The sequence below is a fragment of the Paralichthys olivaceus genome, chromosome 4 (genome assembly GCF_024713975.1).
Source record: "Paralichthys olivaceus isolate ysfri-2021 chromosome 4, ASM2471397v2, whole genome shotgun sequence".
Taxonomy (NCBI): Eukaryota; Metazoa; Chordata; class Actinopteri; order Pleuronectiformes; family Paralichthyidae; genus Paralichthys; species Paralichthys olivaceus.
The window spans coordinates 7,501-27,700 of NC_091096.1; the positions used below are offsets into that span (position 1 = coordinate 7,501).

Consider the following 20,200-nt stretch of genomic DNA (forward strand, 5'->3'; position numbering starts at 1 on the left):
ATTAGTAACATACAGGGTTCCACATATCATGAATGCCTCGCCAGCACTGCGTTTTGGGTGGTTAGTGGTCCAGCTGCGTATAATCTGCAAAGTATTTGCGTTTAACTGGCTGAGGACGATGTTTCCAGCATTCTGATTAGTGGCATAGACAGCCCAGAGCCCGCCCTCATCTACCATTAGGTCAATATCTGAGTGCCCCCCCCAGGAATAATGGTACATGTTGTTGTAGCCGGCGAAGTCGAGCTGTCGAGAGCGGCTGATGAGTGACGTCCTGAAGTCGAACTTGATTATGGTGTGACTCTGGAACTTGTTGAAGTAAATAGATCCGTTAAAAACCACCTGACCAGTCCCAGACCAGGGATGAGGCAGACGATGAGAGGTGAAGTTATCTGTCATCATGAAGTCATACATCGACTGATACTCCCTAACAAAGCGATTGTTATGGTAACCATCCATATACCACACCTGCAGAGGAGGAAATCAAGTAAATAATTTGACAATGACAAACACATTACTTATTCAACTGTCAACAGAATTCATTATGTTCATTAAATATCTGAAAAACATATTGTCACAATGTCATTGTGTTATCATTGTTGCCATTGTTGATGTGTTGTTGTCATATTTGTTTCCGTTGTTGCTTTTGTTGTGTTGTCATCAATGTTGTAGTGATGTCATTGCTGTTGTTGTCACTGTTGTTGTCACTCACTCTGTTGTCTCCAGGTGGAGCCAGTGGGTCAGTCATCCATGATCCAAACCTGGAGCCGGATGTCTTGATGGTGATTGGCTCAGAGACTCCTGTTAGTTTCCCACAAGCTGAAACAAAAACAGATTCTGACGGTGAATCAATGTTGATTTGTGTCTATTTAAAGACAGAAGAATAGACACTGCACAGTCAGGTTAGGAACAGGGAATAAGTGTCAAGAGGAGTATATCTTTTTATATATGATTATGTTATGGCCTACAGAGGTTGTATGAGGCTATCCAGATAAGAAGAGTGTTGGGAAAGTGGGCCCCGAGAGAGGGAATTGCCAATCCTGCTCAGAGCACGTTAGTGGCTAGATCACTATGTCCCAACAAAAAGGAAAAAGAGAGAAGTACATGCAGAATTCAACATGGGAACAGGGATGGTTAAGGTAAGGGATAGGTTGGGGGACAGAGGACATCTTTAGTGATCAGAGGAGTGCAGGTGACAAAAAATATCAAATCTAGGTAAAAGGTCTGAAATGGTTTTAGCTGGGATTTGAGCCTTGGACTGTTAGTTTTAGAGGCTGTTGCTATAGTGCCTGGGTTAGCGCCTGGGTCCTAACCCTGTGAAGAATGGTCAAAGGTGAACAAAAAAAAGGGTGGTACAAGATTCACCCAATTCCACTCTGAGCATCATATGTGTTTATCCTTCATGGTCTGTACAACAAAGAGAGAAAATTCATGATAAAACAGGTTAGGGGTGTTGAGGTTAGGGGTTAGAACTGAGGGTTCTGTTAAGGATTGACTGGTTAGGATTAGGGGTAAGGTTTAAGGGGTTAGGGTGGGAACATCTTAATTGTGCAGAGGAGTCCAGTCATCAAAAGCACTATTGTATCTTTCAACATTAGTATAATGACTGTCCGTAATGGACTTTGCAAGGATCTGAACTCTGGACCTTTAGGTTGAAGGCCCGATGCTATCTAAATCTGTCTCGATATGTTCATTGGGGAAATGTATCAATGGTAAGAGAGCAAAAATGTGGGGAGAGATTCCTCAATTTTACTCAGTTCTTTGATGACCTTTGAAAAGACAATTCATAATATAATACCAGGTTAACAAATAACAAACCTCATATCTAATTATATAGGTGTAAAAGCATGCTAAAAACAGGTCAACTGGACTTGGTTGAAAACTTGTAGGGTTGTGTCGTTCCTTTATCACCTTTTCTGACAGTAAATTAATTTAACTTTAATATTACTGTAATATTTTTATGATCCATTCAGACAAAAAAGTAGATAACAAATATTCTTGGAAGTCTAATTTCAGAAAACTTTATCATGTAAGTGATCAAGAAATGTTTACTATATTAATCTGTAATGTTTTTTTCAGTGTCAGAAACATTCTTTGATCAGAGACTGATTTAAATCAATAAACTCATTTATCATCAGAGTGAGACACGTACAGAACAGACTATGCCTTCTGTTCTCATTTCATTTGTATTTGATCATGTTTTCTGAAAGTTTACGGATATAAAGAAACCCAGACAAAACGGAGCAGTACGATGGGAATCATGGTGGGGCAGTCTAGACAATAGTTCGAGAGACATGATCACAAGACAAGAGAAAGAATCAACATGATGTTACATCACCTGAGAAAAAACAAACATTATCACAACCTCCCACACCATCAACATGTTGGTGGTCGTAAGAAACTCTGTACTCTGTGCTGCCCTCTAGTGGATATATTGTTTAACATCCATGCCAACATGAAGGATACATGGAAGTTTGTGGACAGTGATGGAATCTCTTTTCAGATATAAATACAGACAAATTAGCTTCACTACTTTGTTCAATCAACAATTTGTCGTCTGATTTCTTTCAAATTTTAACAAAATTAACATGACTGATCAATTGTCACAAGTATAAAACCTGAAGGACCTGATTGATTATCACTTCTATAAATAACTTATTGATCAGTTTCCTTACCCAGTCTCTGCATGCAGGCTCTGAGCCTGTCCTCCAGGTTCACAACTCTGCTCTGCAGCTCCTGATAGTCGAGTCCGCTCAGTGTCTCCTGAAGAGACTCCAGCTGCTTCGTCACATTTGCTGCTTCATCCTTAAACTGAGCTACAAGCAGAACATCAGCTTTATAGGACTCCAGCACCCGAATCAGAGGACGGAGCTCCTCCATCTTTGATCTGATAGACTGAGTCAGAGAGAGACAGAGAGGGGCTGGGGTTAGGGTAGCCCCTAGCCACAGGTTAACCACAACCCTAACTTCTTTTTTTTTTCATTTGTTTAATTCTTTTCTTAATTCAGCTACCAAATTTGTCAAAAGAAAGAATAAATAAAAACAAAAACCACAGTTTGACTGAGAATGGGTGCAAAAATCTGCTCATCAACAGAACATAAAACATTGTTTAAGCACTCACACACTTTTTTTCACATTGTTAGTTGAGCTATACAAACTGAAATTATATTTTCAACCTGGTCTTCATCATCCCCTGTCCAACTGTGTTTTTTGGAAGGAACAAAACATTCTGCGGAACCCAGTGCAGACAATTCCAGAAAAAGTCCACCAATACCATTTGAATTTGGGCAAGCAGACCAGCCGGGGGGATCCACACAGGTCAGTCAATGCCACATTATGGAGGACAGCAAGTTGTTGATCACTGGAGCACATGGTTTAAATTTCCATCTCCTGAGCCGTCCTTCAACCATTTCAAGTACTTTGTCATAATTTCCAGTAACAACTGAGTGATCTCTGAGGTATTTAAAACCTATTCTCTTCCAGACTAACCCCTCTGGTAAAACAAGTTTTCTACTCAGCTCATCGCTGGTTGTTAAAGTTAAGTTGTTTTCACCTTTCTGCCAGTTGACCTTGGAGGACAGTAAACCACAACTATTCACGGTGTTAATGAGGATATTTATATCCTCTTGTTCTGCAACAAGAACAAAAATATTATCAGGGTACGCAGATAATCTAAAAATCTGTTTACAACCAGAGGGAGTGAAGCATGAAAAGATGTAGTACCAGTTTGTGCAGGAGGGGTTCAATGGCCAAAGAGTACGGCATACCAGATAGAGGGTAGCCCTGCCAGACTCCCTTCTGGATTTTAAAAGGAGTACTTCACCCACCATATATCTTTAGCAAACTTTCCATGTCCCTGCACAGGTACAAAATATCCAGACTTAGTACAATATTGTCAAAGATCAGCCTCCTGGGTACACAATACGTCTCGGCGTTGCAACCAACACATAACACAGAAGCTTGTAGTCAGTACAGAGCAGAGCTACAGGCCACCATTTCTTTATTTCCTGGAGTTCCTCCCTTTCTTGGGGAGGAGAGTAAGGATGGCTCTCCTGCAGCTCAAAGGTAACTGTCCTGCGTTGGTACTGTTTTTGAGGACCAACAAATCTCTTGCAATCACATGCCAGAAGACCTTTTAAAAATCAGTCAATGCGGAGTCTGCATTGGTTCATCAGCAGAGATCTGTGCTTTCAGCTCTGCATTGACCCTGGTGATGCAGGTGATCCGACGCCTTCTCTGGTCTTTCCTGGAACTCCTCTTTGAAAAGCTCCTCATAAGAGGTGACTACATAACTGCAAATGTCAGCAGTCTCCTGCAGCAGCGATATCAGTCTGAAGAGAATGCATGAGGCAATGATTTTTTTTCTTTTGAGAGGGTTACGGTTAGATTTGATGAAGATACAGAGTGCAGCCATACCAAGACTCTCCGCTAGAGACCTGACTCACCGGAGAAAAGATGAACTCAGCTACTGTGATTAATGAGGTGCAAACACATAAACAACACAAAGACGCCCCAAAACACACTTCACCACCACAGTCACTCCCAGCATGCACTCAGACAGAGAGAGAGACAGGTATAGAGAGAAAGACAGACAGGTTGTGTTAGTGTAGATTGAAGACTGAGATTATGAAAATAACTTTATCGACAAAGTTATTGTAATGTAACATTTTAGAGTTTCTATGGAGATGGGCTGTGCTGATGATGTCATGAGGCGGCCGGAACCTTGAACTGTCTGGCGGTGTTGATTTCGTGTCCATCCTCAACCTCCTTGAATTTGTTTTCCAGACCTTTCAGCTCAATTTCCATTTTCTCCACAAACTGAACGTCTCTGTGAGTTCGCTGCTCCAACAGCTCGATGGTCTGACTCATATTGTTAACCTGAAACAAATAAGATCATGTCATCAAATCCACCCACTGTACCACTAACTAGTTTCTATTGTCTACTATCTACCCACTACCAACTACTTTGTCTTTTATCTACTACTAACTACTGTCTATTGTTGACTATCTACTAACTACTACTCACTACTAACTACCAACTACTGAGTACTTTTAACAATTAACTTATTATTTACTATTAACTAGTAACTAGTTTATACTAATTACTCTCTACTAACTACTGTCTATTGTCAACAACTATTATTATTATTAACAACAATACTTCAGTAATTAATTATTACATGAATTGTGCCTGTTATCAATAATAATCAATAAATTATTTACACTGTTATTGTTTTCATTTTAACTAGTCAGATCTGATACCTAATGGTGCTCAAGTGTTCCCGGTCTCTCTCTCTCTCCTCTCTCTCCTCCTCCTCCCCTTCCCCACTATCTCTCTCTCTTCTCTCTCCTCTATCCCCCCCTCTCTCCTCTCCTCCCCATGTTTCTCTCCTCAACCACCGGTCGAGGCAGATGTCTCCACACTGAGTCTGGTTCTAGAGGTTTCTCTCTGTTAATGAGGGAGTTTCTCCTCCACAGTCTCAAAGTGCTGCTCATTGTTCAACTGTTGGTTTCTCTATATGAAGAAGATTTTAAGCTCTTGACCTTCTCTTTGAAGAGTCTGGAGATCATGGATATTAGGATTTGGTGCTACACAAATACATTTGAATTGAATGAATACTTACTACTAGCAACTAACTAGTGTCTACTAAATACTATCTATTGTCTATGGTCTACTAGCTACAAGCTACTAACTATATAATACTACTTAATGAATCTTTTAACTATGCCATTCAACTAACTACTAGTAACTAAATGCTGTCCACGAACTCCTAACTACAAACATTAACAACCAACTACAGTCTAAAAACTAACTACTGTCAAGTAAGTACTACTATCTACTAACAACTAACTATTGTCTACTAACTGCTAACTACTATCTACAACATATACATGTACTTATATATGTACATACATAATTGCATGTACTTAGAGTATATATGTACTACATTCATGTAGTTTTATACATGTACTAGAAACACCATTACTACAAGTAGTATCAGTGGTATTGGTAGTATCAGTAGTATAAGCAGCATAAGTAGTAGAACCTTTTCAAGCAGATGTTGGAGCTGTTTGCTTCGAGCATCTCTGGAACAAACGGTCGGCTGCGGAGCAACAACCGTACAAATACATCGGCCATCAGAGTCCTGAGCCGAGCTGTACACCTGCCAGCCATCCTCAGGGGCCGAGGGCCCCACCTGTCAGAAGACACACCTGAGAGTACTTTATGTTGTCTAATCCCTCCTCCCTTTTTGTCCTTCTCAATAAGGGGAATGTTCTCATTGGTCCAGAGCGTCGCTGTCATGGATTTTATTCATTTGGGCAGATGGTTAAATTTGGGCACACTGATAAAAAGAATGGCTCTCAGACAAGAACGACTCGGCTCCATTCGGGTTAGTTAGGGTTCGTTTGCTATATTCTGATTAACAGACACGTGGTTAACAAGCAGCAGCTGTTACACTTTAGCTGTTAGCTGTTAATGCTGAAGAAGGTTTGTGTGTAGCTGGACATCTAAATGACCATTCCTTTTGACCAGTTATATAACTGTTAGCTTAACCAGTCATTTTGACCTAACTTGTGGTTAGCTTCTAGACTAACTGTTGGCAACTATGTGATTTCACATCAGTGAGAACAATGTGTTTAAACTGTTATTATTGTTATGATTATTATGAGTGGAATAGAATAAGAGAAATAGAATAGAATAGTAAAAATGTAATAAAATGCAATAGAGTAGAATAAAAATAAATACAATACAATAGAGGAAAATAGTAGCAATTGAATAGAATAAAATAATTAGAATACATTTGGAATAAAATAATTAGAATAGAAAAGAACAAATAGAATACAATAGAGCAAATAGAATATAATACAATAAACAGACCACAACAAAATAAATAAAATAGTATGGTAGAAATAGAATAGGATTGAATAAAATAATTAGGATAGAATGGTAGAAATAGAATAGGATTGAATAAAATAATTAGGATAGAATGGTAGAAATAGAATAGGATTGAATAAAATAATTAGGATAGAATGGTAGGAATACAATAGAAGAGATTACAACAGTAAAATGAGAATAGAATAAATAGAATAGAAAAGAACGTTACCATGGTGAAGTGTGATGTGATGAGCAGCAGCAACAGAAAAACACTGAGCAGATTTTCTTCAGACTCCATCGTTTCCTAAAACAACAAACTGTTAATTAATCTGCTGATTTACCTGGTTACTAACCTGGTTACTAACCTGGTTACTAACCTGGTTATCTGGTAATGGTTTACGTATCTCTCTCTCCTCCTCCTCCCTTGTTCTTCTAGCTAACCACGACAAAAATCACCCGAGTGGAAACAAGATCCTCCAGCTCCCTGTGTGCGTGTGTGTGTGTGTGTGTGTGTGTGTGTGTGTGTGTGTGTGTGTGTGTGTGTGTGTGTGTGTGTGTGTGTGTGTGTGTGTGTGTGTGTGTGTGACGTCACTGCTTGGCTGATGAACAGATCTGAGCAGCAGGAAGAGGAGGAGCTGTCTGTGCAGAGAGTGTGTGTGTGTATGTGTGTGTGTGTGTGTAAGAAGCCATTTGGCCTCTGGCAGTAAAATGTCGGCTCTTTATGAAATATTTGTTTCTTTTCTGAGATGAAATATCTTTGTTTGTTAACTATTGTTTGTTTGAAACAGAAATGTTTCTGATAAAATTGTATGATGATGAAGAAGATGAAGATGATGCTGATGATGAAGATGATAACGATGATAAAGATGATGACGATGATGAAGATGAAGAAGATGGTGATGATGATGATGATGTTGATGAAGATGAATAAGATGATGGTGATGATGATGATGAAGATGAAGAAGATGATGGTGATGATGATGATGAAGATTAAGAAGATGGTGATGATGATGATGAAGATGAAGAAGATGTTAGTAAAGATGAAGAAGATGAAGGGGATGATGATGAAAATGATGATGATGATGATGATGATGAAAATGATGGTGATGGTGATGATGATGATGAAGGAGATGAAGATGATGGTGATGATGAAAATGATGGTGATGATGATGATGAAGAAGATGATGATGATGATGATGATGATGATGATGAAAATGATGGTGATGGTGATGATGATGATGAAGGAGATGAAGATGATGGTGATGATGAAAATGATGGTGATGATGATGATGAAGAAGATGATGATGATGATGAAGAAGAGGATGATGATGTTCGCAGAAAGAGGAACCAGTTTTAATGAAGACAACTGACACTAATTTAGAAGGAACTTTATTTTGAAATTGAACATACAGGAAGTTTAAAAGATAAGCTCTTGCGTCTCAATCAAAAATGAATCAATAACTGATCAATATCTCACTTTAAAATAAAAGTTTGACATTTCACAGAATTAATTAACCCATTTTTTATCAAGAAGCAGTGGGCGGAGTTAATACAGGCTGTTAAATCTGAGGGGCGGGGTTAATATCGGTAGGTTTACAGGAAGTGTAAAAATGTTTAAAACAGATTTTACAGTGTAATGTGACATCAGTCTGTAGAGCAGACATCACAGTGATGTCACCGTGATGTCACACCTGGAGCACAGGATGACACCATGAATGCACTTATTTTTCTTTCCCACAGGAAGAATGATTTTCATTAATTGATTTATAAACTTTAAAAAGTAACATTTTGAAAAATAAAATGTGTTAAGGTAAATAAAAGATTTAAAACACTAACATTAACCCTTGATATCAGTTTGTCAGTGAATCTGAAAAACAAATGAGGAAATCACAGAAACTTTTCAAAATAAAAGTTTGAATCACACAAGTAATCAATTTAACTTTGATGTGAAATATTTTTGACAGTTTTTATTCATTAAAACCTAGTCACAGCCAGACTGATCAATAATCACAACAAATAATCAATATCTTTATTAAACTAATTTGTCTAATGTCTTGTCTGAGTTTGAAACCAGTCTAATATACACTCACCGGCCACTTTATTAGGTACACCTCGCTAGTACCAGGTTGGACCTTTTGCCTTCAGAACTGCCTTAATTCTTCATAGCATAGATTCAACAAGGTGTTGGAAACATTCCTCAGAGATTTTGGTCCATGTTGACCTGATAGCATCACACAGTTGCTGCAGATTTGTTGGCTACACATCCATGATGTGAATCTCCCGCTGGATTGAGATCTGGTGACTGTGGAGGCCATTGAAGCACAATGAACTCATTGTCACGAGAAACCAGTTCGCGATGATGTGATCTTTGTGACATGGTGCCTTCTCCTGTTGGAAGTAGCCATCAGAGGATGGGTGTGATCATAAAGGGAAGGACATGGTCAGCAACAATACTCAGGCAGGCCGTGGCGTTTAAACAATGCTCAATTGGGACTAAGGGGCCCAAGGTGTGCCAAGACAATATCCCCCACACATTACACCACCACCACCAGCCTGAACTGTTGATACGAGGCAGGATGGATCAATGCTTTCATGTTGTCTACGCCAAATTCTGAAAATCTGAATGTCGCATCTGAAATCGAGACTCATCAGACCAGGCAACGTTTTTCCAATCTTCTATTGTCCAGTTCTGTTGAGCCTGTGAATTGTAGCCTCAGTTGTTCTTAGCTGACAGGAGTGGCACCGGTGTGATCTTCTGCTGCTGTAGCCCATCTGCTCCAAGGGTCCACGTGTTGTGCGTTCAGAGATGGTATTCTGCAGACCTTGGTTCTAACGAGCGGTTATTTGAGTTACTGTTTCCTTTCTATAATCTCCAACCACTCTGCCTAGTCTCCTCTGTCCTTTGACATCAACAAAGCATTTCCACACAACTGCCCCTCACTGGATATTTACTCTTCTTCGGACTATTCTCTGTGAACCCTAGAGATGGTTGTGCATGAAAATCCCAGTAGATCAGCAGTTTTTGAAATACTCAGAGCAGCTCGTCTTGCACCAACAACCATGCCACGTTCAAAGTCACTTAAATCCACTTTCTTCCCCATTCTGATGCTCGGTTGGAACTTCAGCAAGTCGTCTAGACGCCTAAATGCACTGAGTTGCTGCCATGTGATTGGCTGATTAGCTATTTGTGCTAACAAGCAATTGAACAGGTGTAACTAATAAAGTGGCCGGTGAGTGTACGATCTGAAGTTAGGACCAGTCTAATATATGATCTGAGTTTGGACCTGTTTAATGTCTCATCTTAGTCGGAAACCAGTCTAATATATGATCAAACTTTCAGACCAGTCTAATATGGGCGGCTGTGGCTGAGGGGGGAAAGCGGTTGCCCTCTAACCAGAAGGTCTGAGGTTTGATCCCAGCCTTCCCCATCTGCATGCTGATAGATGCACTGTATGAATGTGGGTGTGAATGTGTGAATTACAGAACAATTGTACTTATTGGGGCTTAATATATGATCGTTAATTTCTTTTGGACTAGCATGAATTGACATTTGTCTGTGAGCTGTTACCACACTTCCTCTGAGCTCTTTCCTTTACATCACTTCCTGTGGCGAGATGTCCTCATTGGTCGATTACTGTGCTAGACTAGACGACTACTCTGCACAAAGCCTACAAGATATAGACAGACAGGTAGAGAGAGAGACAGGTACGTTAGAGCAGGTAGAGTGAGACAGGAGGTTAGAATGCAGATGACTACACTCTGATTATATCTTTAATAATCAATTATTTTCCAACAACTGTGGATTAGTTGTTGGGATGTTTAACAGATTCACTGACACCAGTTCAGTCAGTTACTGTGCAGCAGCCTATTATCAATAACATTGATTATAGATATTGATCCACAAACAGAACCAAATCTGCATTGCACACTCCCTGGTACAAGACACACACCCCCTACAGGTGAGTAGGGGCATCACACAGGTGTGAAGAGGACTATAATATGAAGCAGCATCTGAGTTTATCCAGTTAGTTTAAAACTGAGTTTTCTGAGACATGACAGTGGTTCCCATCTTCAAAAGAGGTAAATCCCCATGGTAATACTCCCTCGCAGCAGGTTAACGAGTTAGCGTCAGATCTCAAGGAGCTTGGTGGACAAATGATGAGAGATACAGGTGTTTCCTGTCACTAATGAACTATGTCACCACTTTGAAAAGCATCAAAATAAGTCCAACAAACAATAGTAATTTTGAAATTCAAATTTTCTAACATGCTACTTACAATACTGTTGAACCTGACATTGATGCTGTTGATATCCCAACATTAATTGACTCGTCTTTGTGATGTCACTGAGCCACTTGATGTAAAGAACCCTTTGTTTACAGGATTCATTACGTCAATGTCGGCTCTTTGTTAACTACTAGAGGGCATCATTCCTGATTATGAAGACTCAGTAGTAAGACATGTTGATGAATAAATAGACAAATGTCTTTAGTGCTACTGACACCAAGTGGAAATTCAGACAAATTATACATTTCATCCTTTCAATCACCAACAATGTGACCGTGTCATGTGACTCAGTGAAGTGTGATGATGAAGAGAAATCCTGGATATGTTGAAATGGTTTTGTTAAACAGGTCTTTAGCACACAAACAGACAGGCTGCTGTAACCAGAGCAACCAATGTGTTGACAATCAGAGGTCAGAGGTCACAGAGGTCATTTAGGGGTAGGGATCACATAAGGTTGAAATAAGAGAAGGTTTGGGTCATGTACAGGTGGGATGTCATATACAGAGGTCATTTAAAGGTCATGAAGAGTCAGATGTAGGTCATGGCACCTTTGGCACTGGTGTCCAGGAAGACTTTGATGTAAGAGGTGGGGACATATCCCTCTTCTTCCAGATTCCTCCGTACTCTGGTCCAGCCATCTCCTTTGTCTTCTTCCACTACAGAAAGTAGTTCTCCCTCCACCATTGAAAGAGTGCCTTCGTTTTGACCTGCAGAGGATCAATAAAATCAGAAGAAAACTTATCACTGATCAATCAGTGAGAGCAGAAGAGTCTTCATCTGATCGATCAGATGACCCCCTCTGTGACACCTGGTTTATTACAGAAATGCAGTAAAACATTAAAATACCTTGAAACGGGTACAGAGACCTGCAGGTGGCGATGCTAGGTAATGGTTCTTCATCATCAAAGTCTTCATCAAACTCTGAACTACGAGACTTAAAGTGAAGCTCAGCGCTTTGGTCCTCAGTGTAACTGCCATCAGGACTGAGAGACAGACAGGTAGAGAGACATAATCAATAATCACGACAAATTCATAATTTTAAATAATTATCAATATTCATCAAAAAACAATATTCATCAATAATATTGTTCATCAATAATTAATAATGATTAGTGGTGTACCTCTCTCTGCTGGCTGGACTGCGGTTGTCCAGCTTTTTCAGGCTGCTGCTACCTGGTGTTGTCGCCTGGGAATTTGACCCACAACCTCCACTTTGTCTTCTACCGCTCTGATCAGACAGTCTGCTGTCCACCTCTGAAAACCATGCCTACAGTAACATGCACACGCATGTAAATATACATGCTAACATATACTATAATATTCACACTAACATGTATGTTAATATAAATGCAAACATACACTTTTATATAAAAGCTAACATGCACTCTAATATAAACACTAAGTTGTACTTATATATACACGCTAACTTGTACTTTAATATACACACTGGCATGTATTCTAATATACACACTAATATGTACTTTAATATATAAGCTAACATGTACTCTAATATACACACTAACTTGTACTCTAATATACACACTAACTCTTACTTTAATATACAAGCTAACTTGTACTTATGTATACACACAAACATTTACTTTAAGAGAAATGCAAGATCAGCTGGAAGGACCAGTGGGGAATGGAAGCTAGCAGGGTTAGCGTCCTGCTTATGGCAACCTATGACATCCTTCCCTCACCCAAAACCTCCAGCAGTGTCTGAAGATCCATCCTGCCCTCTTTGCTAAACTCCAGCTACCCTCATCCTCACTGGTTGTCAAATAAGTCTCTCCCAAGGATGGTGGAGACACAACCAGGTACACAAATGTCTTGCAGCAACAGTAGAAACCAAGAGAACTGCTACCAATGACTTGCCACCAAAAACATCAAACGCAGTTCAAAGGACAACATTAGTCTGTGAGGGGGAACAGGGACAGAGAGGTTCTCCTCCACTGACCAGAAGAGGTCAGATGGGCTCACAGTCCCATCACATATTGTCACCACCACCCTAAGACTTTATACTCTGGTCCAACACCCTGTGCCTCGTCTATTTGGTAGAATTGACCGATATGCAAAGCAATAGTTTGCCTTGTGGAGTTTGGCTGGAGAGGTTTTATTCCAACATCCACCATCAGGCTGCTCAAAGGTCTGGGGTTAAACAGACAAGCCACGTGGCTTTCATAGTAATAATAACTTTATTTGTGTAGCACTTATCTAAACAAGGTTACAAAGTGCTTCACAAAATACATGTTAAATAAAAATAACGTTGTGGCTAAAGATTGATCTGACTGGCTACTGGCTTTTATGGCAGATGTCCTATTTAACAAACTACATAAAATGTGGTTGCAAGTAAAAGTATGATGAATGATAGTAATGCGCCTATTGATTATTTTAGTAATCGAGTATTCTATTGATTATTCCAATACTTTTGTGTGAGAGTGTGTGTGTGTGTGTGTGTGTGTGTGTGTGTGTGTGTGTGTGTGTGTGTGTGAGTTGAGCCAACATCATGATGCCGCCCATCCCGTTACAGATAAACAGCTGCTGCCTGTCACGCACAGACTATAATTTCAGCTTCTACTATAACGTAGAAAAATATATTTATTACTTGTTTGCAGGGATTTCCCCCAACGTGTCACTTCCCTCTCACCGATCAACAGTAACTAGAGCCACTGCACTTTGTTAAGCATGCACAACATGCAGCTGATGAGTTCAGCTACATCAGGACAAAAAGTGTGTGTGTGTGTGTAGTGTGTACATTGACTGTTAATAACCTGGTTCCTCCGCAGCTCATCGTCCAGTCTTTGAAGATTCTGTTTCACTTCCTCCAGTCGAGAATCTAAACTGCTCGCGTCGCCCTGAGGAGTGTGTTCATACACACTTTTCATCTTCATCAGAGCCGTCCTGACACACACACACAGAGCATCACATAACTTTAATAGACAACCTCTTGTACAATACTGTACAATAAACCAGAATTAGCTGTGGTTGTTTTCAGCAGTTTTAGACAGAAAAGTAAAAAAAATTGAGCCCAACAGAACATTTGTGTAGTAATAAAATTACCAACACGTGTGTAATAAATGACAAGAAGACAAGAATATGAGGTCACTGTGACCTCGACCTTGACCAGTGAAATCAAATTAGTTAATTTCTGAGTCCAACAGAACGTTTGTGTCAGTTAAAACACAAAATGGGTTAGTGTGTTACCTCTGCTCTCTCTCTCTCTGAATCTCTTCGTTGATGTTGTTTATTTTGGTCTGAAGTTTTTTCCGGCGTTGCTCAGGAGAAAGGTGACTACAGTCTGCAGGACTGGAGCCCTGAAACAACGCAATCAACACAATGTTATACACGCACACACACGAGAGTAAAAACCATGTGGTAACACACCTGTGACAGGTGAGGTACTGACCAGTTTGAGTGACAGCTGTCCACAAGGAGCCAGAAGGAAAAAAGACAACATTAAAACGTGTGTGTGTGTATGTCTGTGTGTGTGCGTGTGTGTCTGTTTGAGACTGTACTGTACTGTATCTTTTAATCATAGACCTACAGAGTGAGGACATTTTGACTGGTCCTTACTTTTTCAATAGGCTGTTGAAGGGTTAAAATTAGGTTTGGGTTACGGTTAGATTCACTTAGGGTTAGGGAGGGGGGGTTAGGGTTGGTTAGAATCAGGGTAAGGGTTAGGGTTAGGGTTAGGGTTAGCATTATATATTATATATGCATTATATCAATGAATGTTCTCACTAAAATAAAAGCCCAAACGTGTGTGTGTGTGTGTGTACCCCTCTCTTCAGGCTGCGCAGACACTGCTTCCTGGTTCTGGAACCAGAGGTCATGAGGTCATTCAGTCGCTGTGAAATTGGGTCTCTTGAGGCAGGGGGTGGAGACTGTGGACAGTTAACCACGCCTCCAGGTGAAGGTGAGGTTGGGGGTGGAGGGGGTGGCTGTCGGGGGGAGGAGAGGAGGGTCAACAGCTGGAGAGAGAGAGAGACAGGTTAGATCAGTATAGCCAAGTGTGTGTGTGTGTGTGTGTGTGTGTGTGTGTGTGTGTGTGTGTGTGTGTATTTTACATACAACTTCAACAATATTGAAGAAAAGAACTCAGATTGTAAAATATTGTTTGCATACTTTGTTTTTTCGTAAGAAGGGCCACAACTTTCTGCCATGTCTCCGCCCCTCAGTCCGGTTGTCAAGGTAACTCGATTCAGAGATGCTCCTCCTCATGGTGGCGCTGTAATCTTCAAACTCTACATCACCTGGAGGGTCAAAGCCTGATTTGTACACTTCCACCACTTGACGGGTGTCCTGCACACACACACACACACACGCACACACACACACACACAGAGATGTGACCTCTCATCTCTCATCTTCTTCTTCAGGGGAAATGAAGAAATGAACGTGAGTTTTCTGACTAAACTGAAGTAGCATTGACTCATTGCTCTTCTATAAGAAAGAACCGCCTACGTCAGAGGCTGGGGGCAGGATTATTGTGACCAATAAGATCAAGCAGGACTTCTAACCCTAACCCTCTGTGTGGAAAAAAACCATTTTGTTTTGATGAAGAACCACTGAGAACCAACAGAATGCCCTGCAGGGACTAAGGTCACGTCTTGTTCCCTTGCAGAACCATGTGGTTCCATATTTAATCATATTAGAACTACATGACGTGTGATAAAAACTATTGAGGATTATTAAAGAGTTAAATGATAAACGTCAGAGTCTCAACACTCGTCCCACAGAACACTCACCATCCTGGGCTGGATGCTCTCAGCGGCGTCCATCATGGCATCCAAACAGCCACTAACCACTGGAAGAACTTTTCTTTCAGCTTCTGCAGACGAACGCATCGATTCACAGATTCTCTCGATTCGTCGCTCTTCCATGTCCTGGATACGCTACGAACACAGAACAGAACTGACATTGAAAAACTGTGTATGACTTTCCTAAAGATATACCTGGTATATGACTGGTAGAAGTGTGTGGTACTGATGGTTTAACAGTTATATGACTGGTACCAGTGTTTGGTACTGATGGATTACCTGGTATATGACTGGTACCAGTGTGTGGTAGTGCTGGTGCTGGTCTTGGTTAAACTGGTTCAAACTGGTCATATAGTCTTTCCTGGATTCTTCAGCTGCTTGTTGTTTCTGTTGAGCCGTGTGACGAGCCTGAAACCAGCAGAAAACTAGAATCACCGTCCTGTGGTGGTTCACCTGGTTTCTATGACCTTTGACCTTTTTATTTCACATGTTAACGTTCATGCTTAGGAAGAAAAGGAAGGAAACTCACCTTTAGTGAACAACGCTGAGAGAGAGAGAGACAGATCGAAAGACAGAGAGAGACAGTTCATTAAATATATGTATTGATCACATGTATTGAATGTATGTATTGGGGGGGCAGTAGCGCAGTCCATAGCGACTTGGCTTGGGAACCAGAGGGTGGCCAGTTCAAGTCCAGCATGGACGGCAGTTGGAGAGGTGCTAGTTCACCTCTTGGGCACTGCCAAGGTGCCCTTGAGCAAGGCACCAAACCCCCCAATTGCTCCCCAGCAGCCTTCATGGCTGCCCACTGTTCTGTGTGTGGTCACTGTGTGGATTGTGTTCCATGTGTGTTCCGTTCACACAGATGGGTTAAATACAGAGGTCAAATTTCCCCTTGTTTTTATGTTGCATGCTGTGTGTGGGACCAAAAGTAGGAATCTTAATCATATTTCATATATATATGTATTGATCATATGTATTGATTTGTAAGCATTAATTGTGTTTGAACAATCAATTCTTTTGAATGAGTAAAGTTAGAACCTATGATCTGTCAGAGTCAGTGTTTTATATTTATATAAAATGGTAAAAACCTTTTCTCCGTCCGTCTTGTTGTCGAGGTCGATTCTGTCGGAGACATGTTGTGCTCGTTCAGCCTCTTTACAGTCACGCTCGAACCGACGTTTACTCTGATCAACAAGTAAACAACAAATCAATAAACACATCATTAGTGTTTCTGTCGTTACATCTGAATCTGAAGAGAAAATAAAAGTTTTTCATTTGTTTCTTCTGAATAAACAATAAAAGTCCCAACTGTATTTTTTAGTTTGTGGGCGGGGTCATAAAGGTCAGGTATATGTGGGGTCAGGGGTCAGAGGTCACTCACAGACTCCAACCTTTTCCACGAGCTCTCAATGTGCTGCTGGGCACGGCGGCCATCTTGGAAATGCTGCAACAAGGATATGAACCATTAAGACGCTGGTGACGTTCGTACTTCCTGTTTGAGAACCAATAACAAGCCAGGGATCCACTGACCACCAAAGTAAAAGCCTCATACATTTTCTACTGAAGGTTCCTGAGGTGTAATCAACTTATAATAAGAAAAGTCATAATAAACATTAAATCTGTAAATTAAACCAATAATAACTTGATTAAACACTAAAAACTTTGAATTAGTATTTTTTATATGATCAGTTTTATCTTTTTATTATTATTGAATGAATGTCTATAATGAATATATGAATATATAATTAAACTCTATATCAACATGTGACAACAAACAGTGTTTCTTTGTGTGTGTGTGTGTGTGTGTTGTTTACTCACAGTTTTCCTCTCAGTCTTCAGCTCGTGAGTGAATCGGGTCAAATCACAGACTATCTGTGAGTTCAGGTTTTCAGCAAGTTCCTCTCTCTGCACTGCAACTTCATTCAACTGATGGAGAGTCGCTGCGAACGCCAAACACCAGGTGTACCTGTAACAGCCAATCATACACACTAGGTGTATAGGTGTACCTGTAGCAACCACGTGTGTGTGTGTGTGTGTGTGTGTGTGTGTGTGTGTGTGTGTGTGTGTGATGACTGACCTGCTCTCATCTCCTCTGCTTCTCTTAGGGTGATACTTCTTGGACAGACTCCTGCAGACCAACAGTTAGAAAGAGTGAGACAGACAGGCAGACAGAGACCGGTTAGGGTTATGGTTGATGACAGAACTGTGCTCATGGGACCTCAGATGACCTTCAGGTGACGTCAAGTGAACACAGATGAACCCAGGTGACCTCATGTGACCCTAGGTGACCTCAGTTGAACCTCAGGTGACCCCACATGACCCCAGGTGAACTCAGGTGACCTCAGATGACCCTCATGTGACCTGAGGTGACCTGAGGTGACTCTCAGGTGACTCTCAGGTGACCTGAGATGATCCTCAGGTGACCTCAGATGATCCTCAGGCTACCTTAGATAAGCCTCAGGTGACTCCAGGTGACCTTAGGTTACCACTGGTGACCTCAAATGACCATCAGGTGACCTCAGATGATCCTCAGGTGACCTTGGATGACTCCAGGTGACCTCAGATAAACCTCAGGTGACCTCAGGTGACCTCAGATGACCCTCAGGTGACTGCAGATGATCCTCAGGTGACCTCATATGACCCTCAGGTGAACTCAGACTATCCTCAGGTGATCTAAGGTGACGTCAGATGACCCTCAGGTGACCCTCAGGTGACCTCGGATGACCCCATGTGACCTCAGATGACCCTCAGATGATCCTCAGGTGACCCCAGGTGACCTCAGATGACCCCAAGTGACCCCAGGTGACCTCAGATGATCCTCAGGTGACTTCAGATGACCCTCAGGTGACCTACGATGACCTCAGACTACCTCAGATGACCCTTAGGTGACCTCAGGTGGCCTCAGGTGACCTCAGGTTACCACAGGCGACCTCAGATGACGCAGTTACCTGATTTGTTTAGCGTAGCTTAGCTCGATCTCAGCTCTCTCTTTAACAAACTTGGTATATTTTTCTAGGAAGTCAATTCCCCAGCTGGTGTGTTTTTCCAGATTATCGAACTGATCCTGAAACAAATCAGAAAATAAATAAATAAATAATAATAACAATAATAATGATAAGAAGAAGAAGAATATAAATAATAAAATAATGATAACAATAATCCCAATAATAGTATTAATATTATTAACAATCTTAATAATAGTGCCATAATAACCTTAATAATGAAATAATTAATTATCATTGTATTATTATTATTATTAATAGTAATAATAATAACATCTTTTGTCTGTCTCGGGTCTCGTGCTGCAGCAGCGTCATGGAGGACGCAGTGCGCGAGTGGCTGACGTCAGTGATCGTGTTGCTATGGAAGAGCAGAGAGAAGCACGAGGGCCTCGCAGCTCTTTACCGGCAGATAACGGGACCGGAGGTCCGGTGATGTGCACGTGCGGCAGGTGGACGGGTGTACGTACCCACAGTTCGGTTCCCCACGAGCTGCTCATCTCTCCACTGCGCGCGCTGCCTCCCGGTACCGACTCACCGCAAGCTGCTGCTGTCCGCCGCGCGCATCCTCCGACACACAGCGAGACTGACCTGTCTGTCTGTCTGTCTGTCTGTCCCTCTGTCTGTCTGTCTGTCTGTCTTTGCTCTGCAGCAGCACAACGCAGAGGACGCGGTCACGCGCGGCGCGTCTCGCCAGAGGTCCCTTTGTCATCAGTCAGAAGATGCTGAGAGTCTGCGTGTATGCGTGTGGTTACTGCGCATGCTCATTATCAGCCCCGCCCTGCTGTCACACACACACACACACACACACACACACACACACACAGAGAGAGATTCTACCAATAGAGGAATCGTTTTTCTCTCTTTCTCTCTTTCTCTCTTTCCCTCTTTCTCTCTTTCTCTCTTTCTCTCTTTCTCTCTCTCTCTCTTTCTCTCTCTCTCTCCACCTGTCTGTCTCTGAGTCACATTGTTTTCTGATGAAAATGTCACAAAATGAAGGAGAACCTGACTTTAGTTTAACAAACTTTATTTATTTTGTCTACAGTATAAATAAAGTTTCCTGATAAAAACACAATCAGTGTGTTAAAATACAAACCAAATAAAAATAAACCATTGAGTAGATAATGTATAAACGCATAGCGCATATTATGGTAATTAGACCTTTGTATTTGTTAGGTGTTTATTTGATGTTTAATGGTAATCATATTTATATTAAGTTCTGATCATGATATTGTGAAGTATTATTTCAGGAGCTCAGACAGTCATATGATGATTCAC

General features: G+C 41.0%; 2 protein-coding genes across 2 annotated transcripts in view; both read right to left on the reverse strand.

The window, feature by feature from the left end:
- Positions 1-7,389, reverse strand: part of LOC109643492 (noelin-like) — an 8,408-nt gene extending 1,019 nt beyond the window's left edge. The window contains exons 1-7 of the mRNA XM_069523087.1: positions 7,252-7,389; positions 7,104-7,178; positions 6,045-6,194; positions 4,720-4,875; positions 2,673-2,892; positions 710-816; positions 1-465 (exon numbers count right to left, since the gene is read on the reverse strand). The exon at positions 1-465 is cut by the window's left edge and continues 1,019 nt beyond it. Of these exons, the coding sequence (XP_069379188.1) occupies positions 1-465; positions 710-816; positions 2,673-2,892; positions 4,720-4,875; positions 6,045-6,194; positions 7,104-7,172 (1,167 nt within the window). The 5' untranslated portion in view covers positions 7,173-7,178; positions 7,252-7,389. The remainder of the gene's footprint in view (positions 466-709; positions 817-2,672; positions 2,893-4,719; positions 4,876-6,044; positions 6,195-7,103; positions 7,179-7,251) is intronic.
- An 857-nt stretch (positions 7,390-8,246) lies between these two features.
- On the reverse strand, positions 8,247-19,677 carry LOC109643489 (formin-binding protein 1-like). Its single transcript, XM_069523086.1, has 18 exons — positions 19,393-19,677; positions 18,872-18,987; positions 18,001-18,051; positions 17,742-17,889; positions 17,305-17,367; positions 17,012-17,107; positions 16,450-16,464; positions 16,200-16,328; positions 15,909-16,055; positions 15,286-15,462; positions 14,940-15,131; positions 14,567-14,581; positions 14,365-14,474; positions 13,932-14,061; positions 12,282-12,427; positions 12,007-12,143; positions 11,709-11,867; positions 8,247-10,542 (listed from the first exon to the last, which is right to left on the reverse strand). The coding sequence occupies exons 1-18, from the start codon at positions 19,420-19,422 to the stop codon at positions 10,514-10,516; spliced, it is 1,890 nt and encodes a 629-aa protein (XP_069379187.1). The 5' UTR covers positions 19,423-19,677; the 3' UTR covers positions 8,247-10,513.
- Between the last annotated feature and the right edge of the window lie 523 nt (positions 19,678-20,200).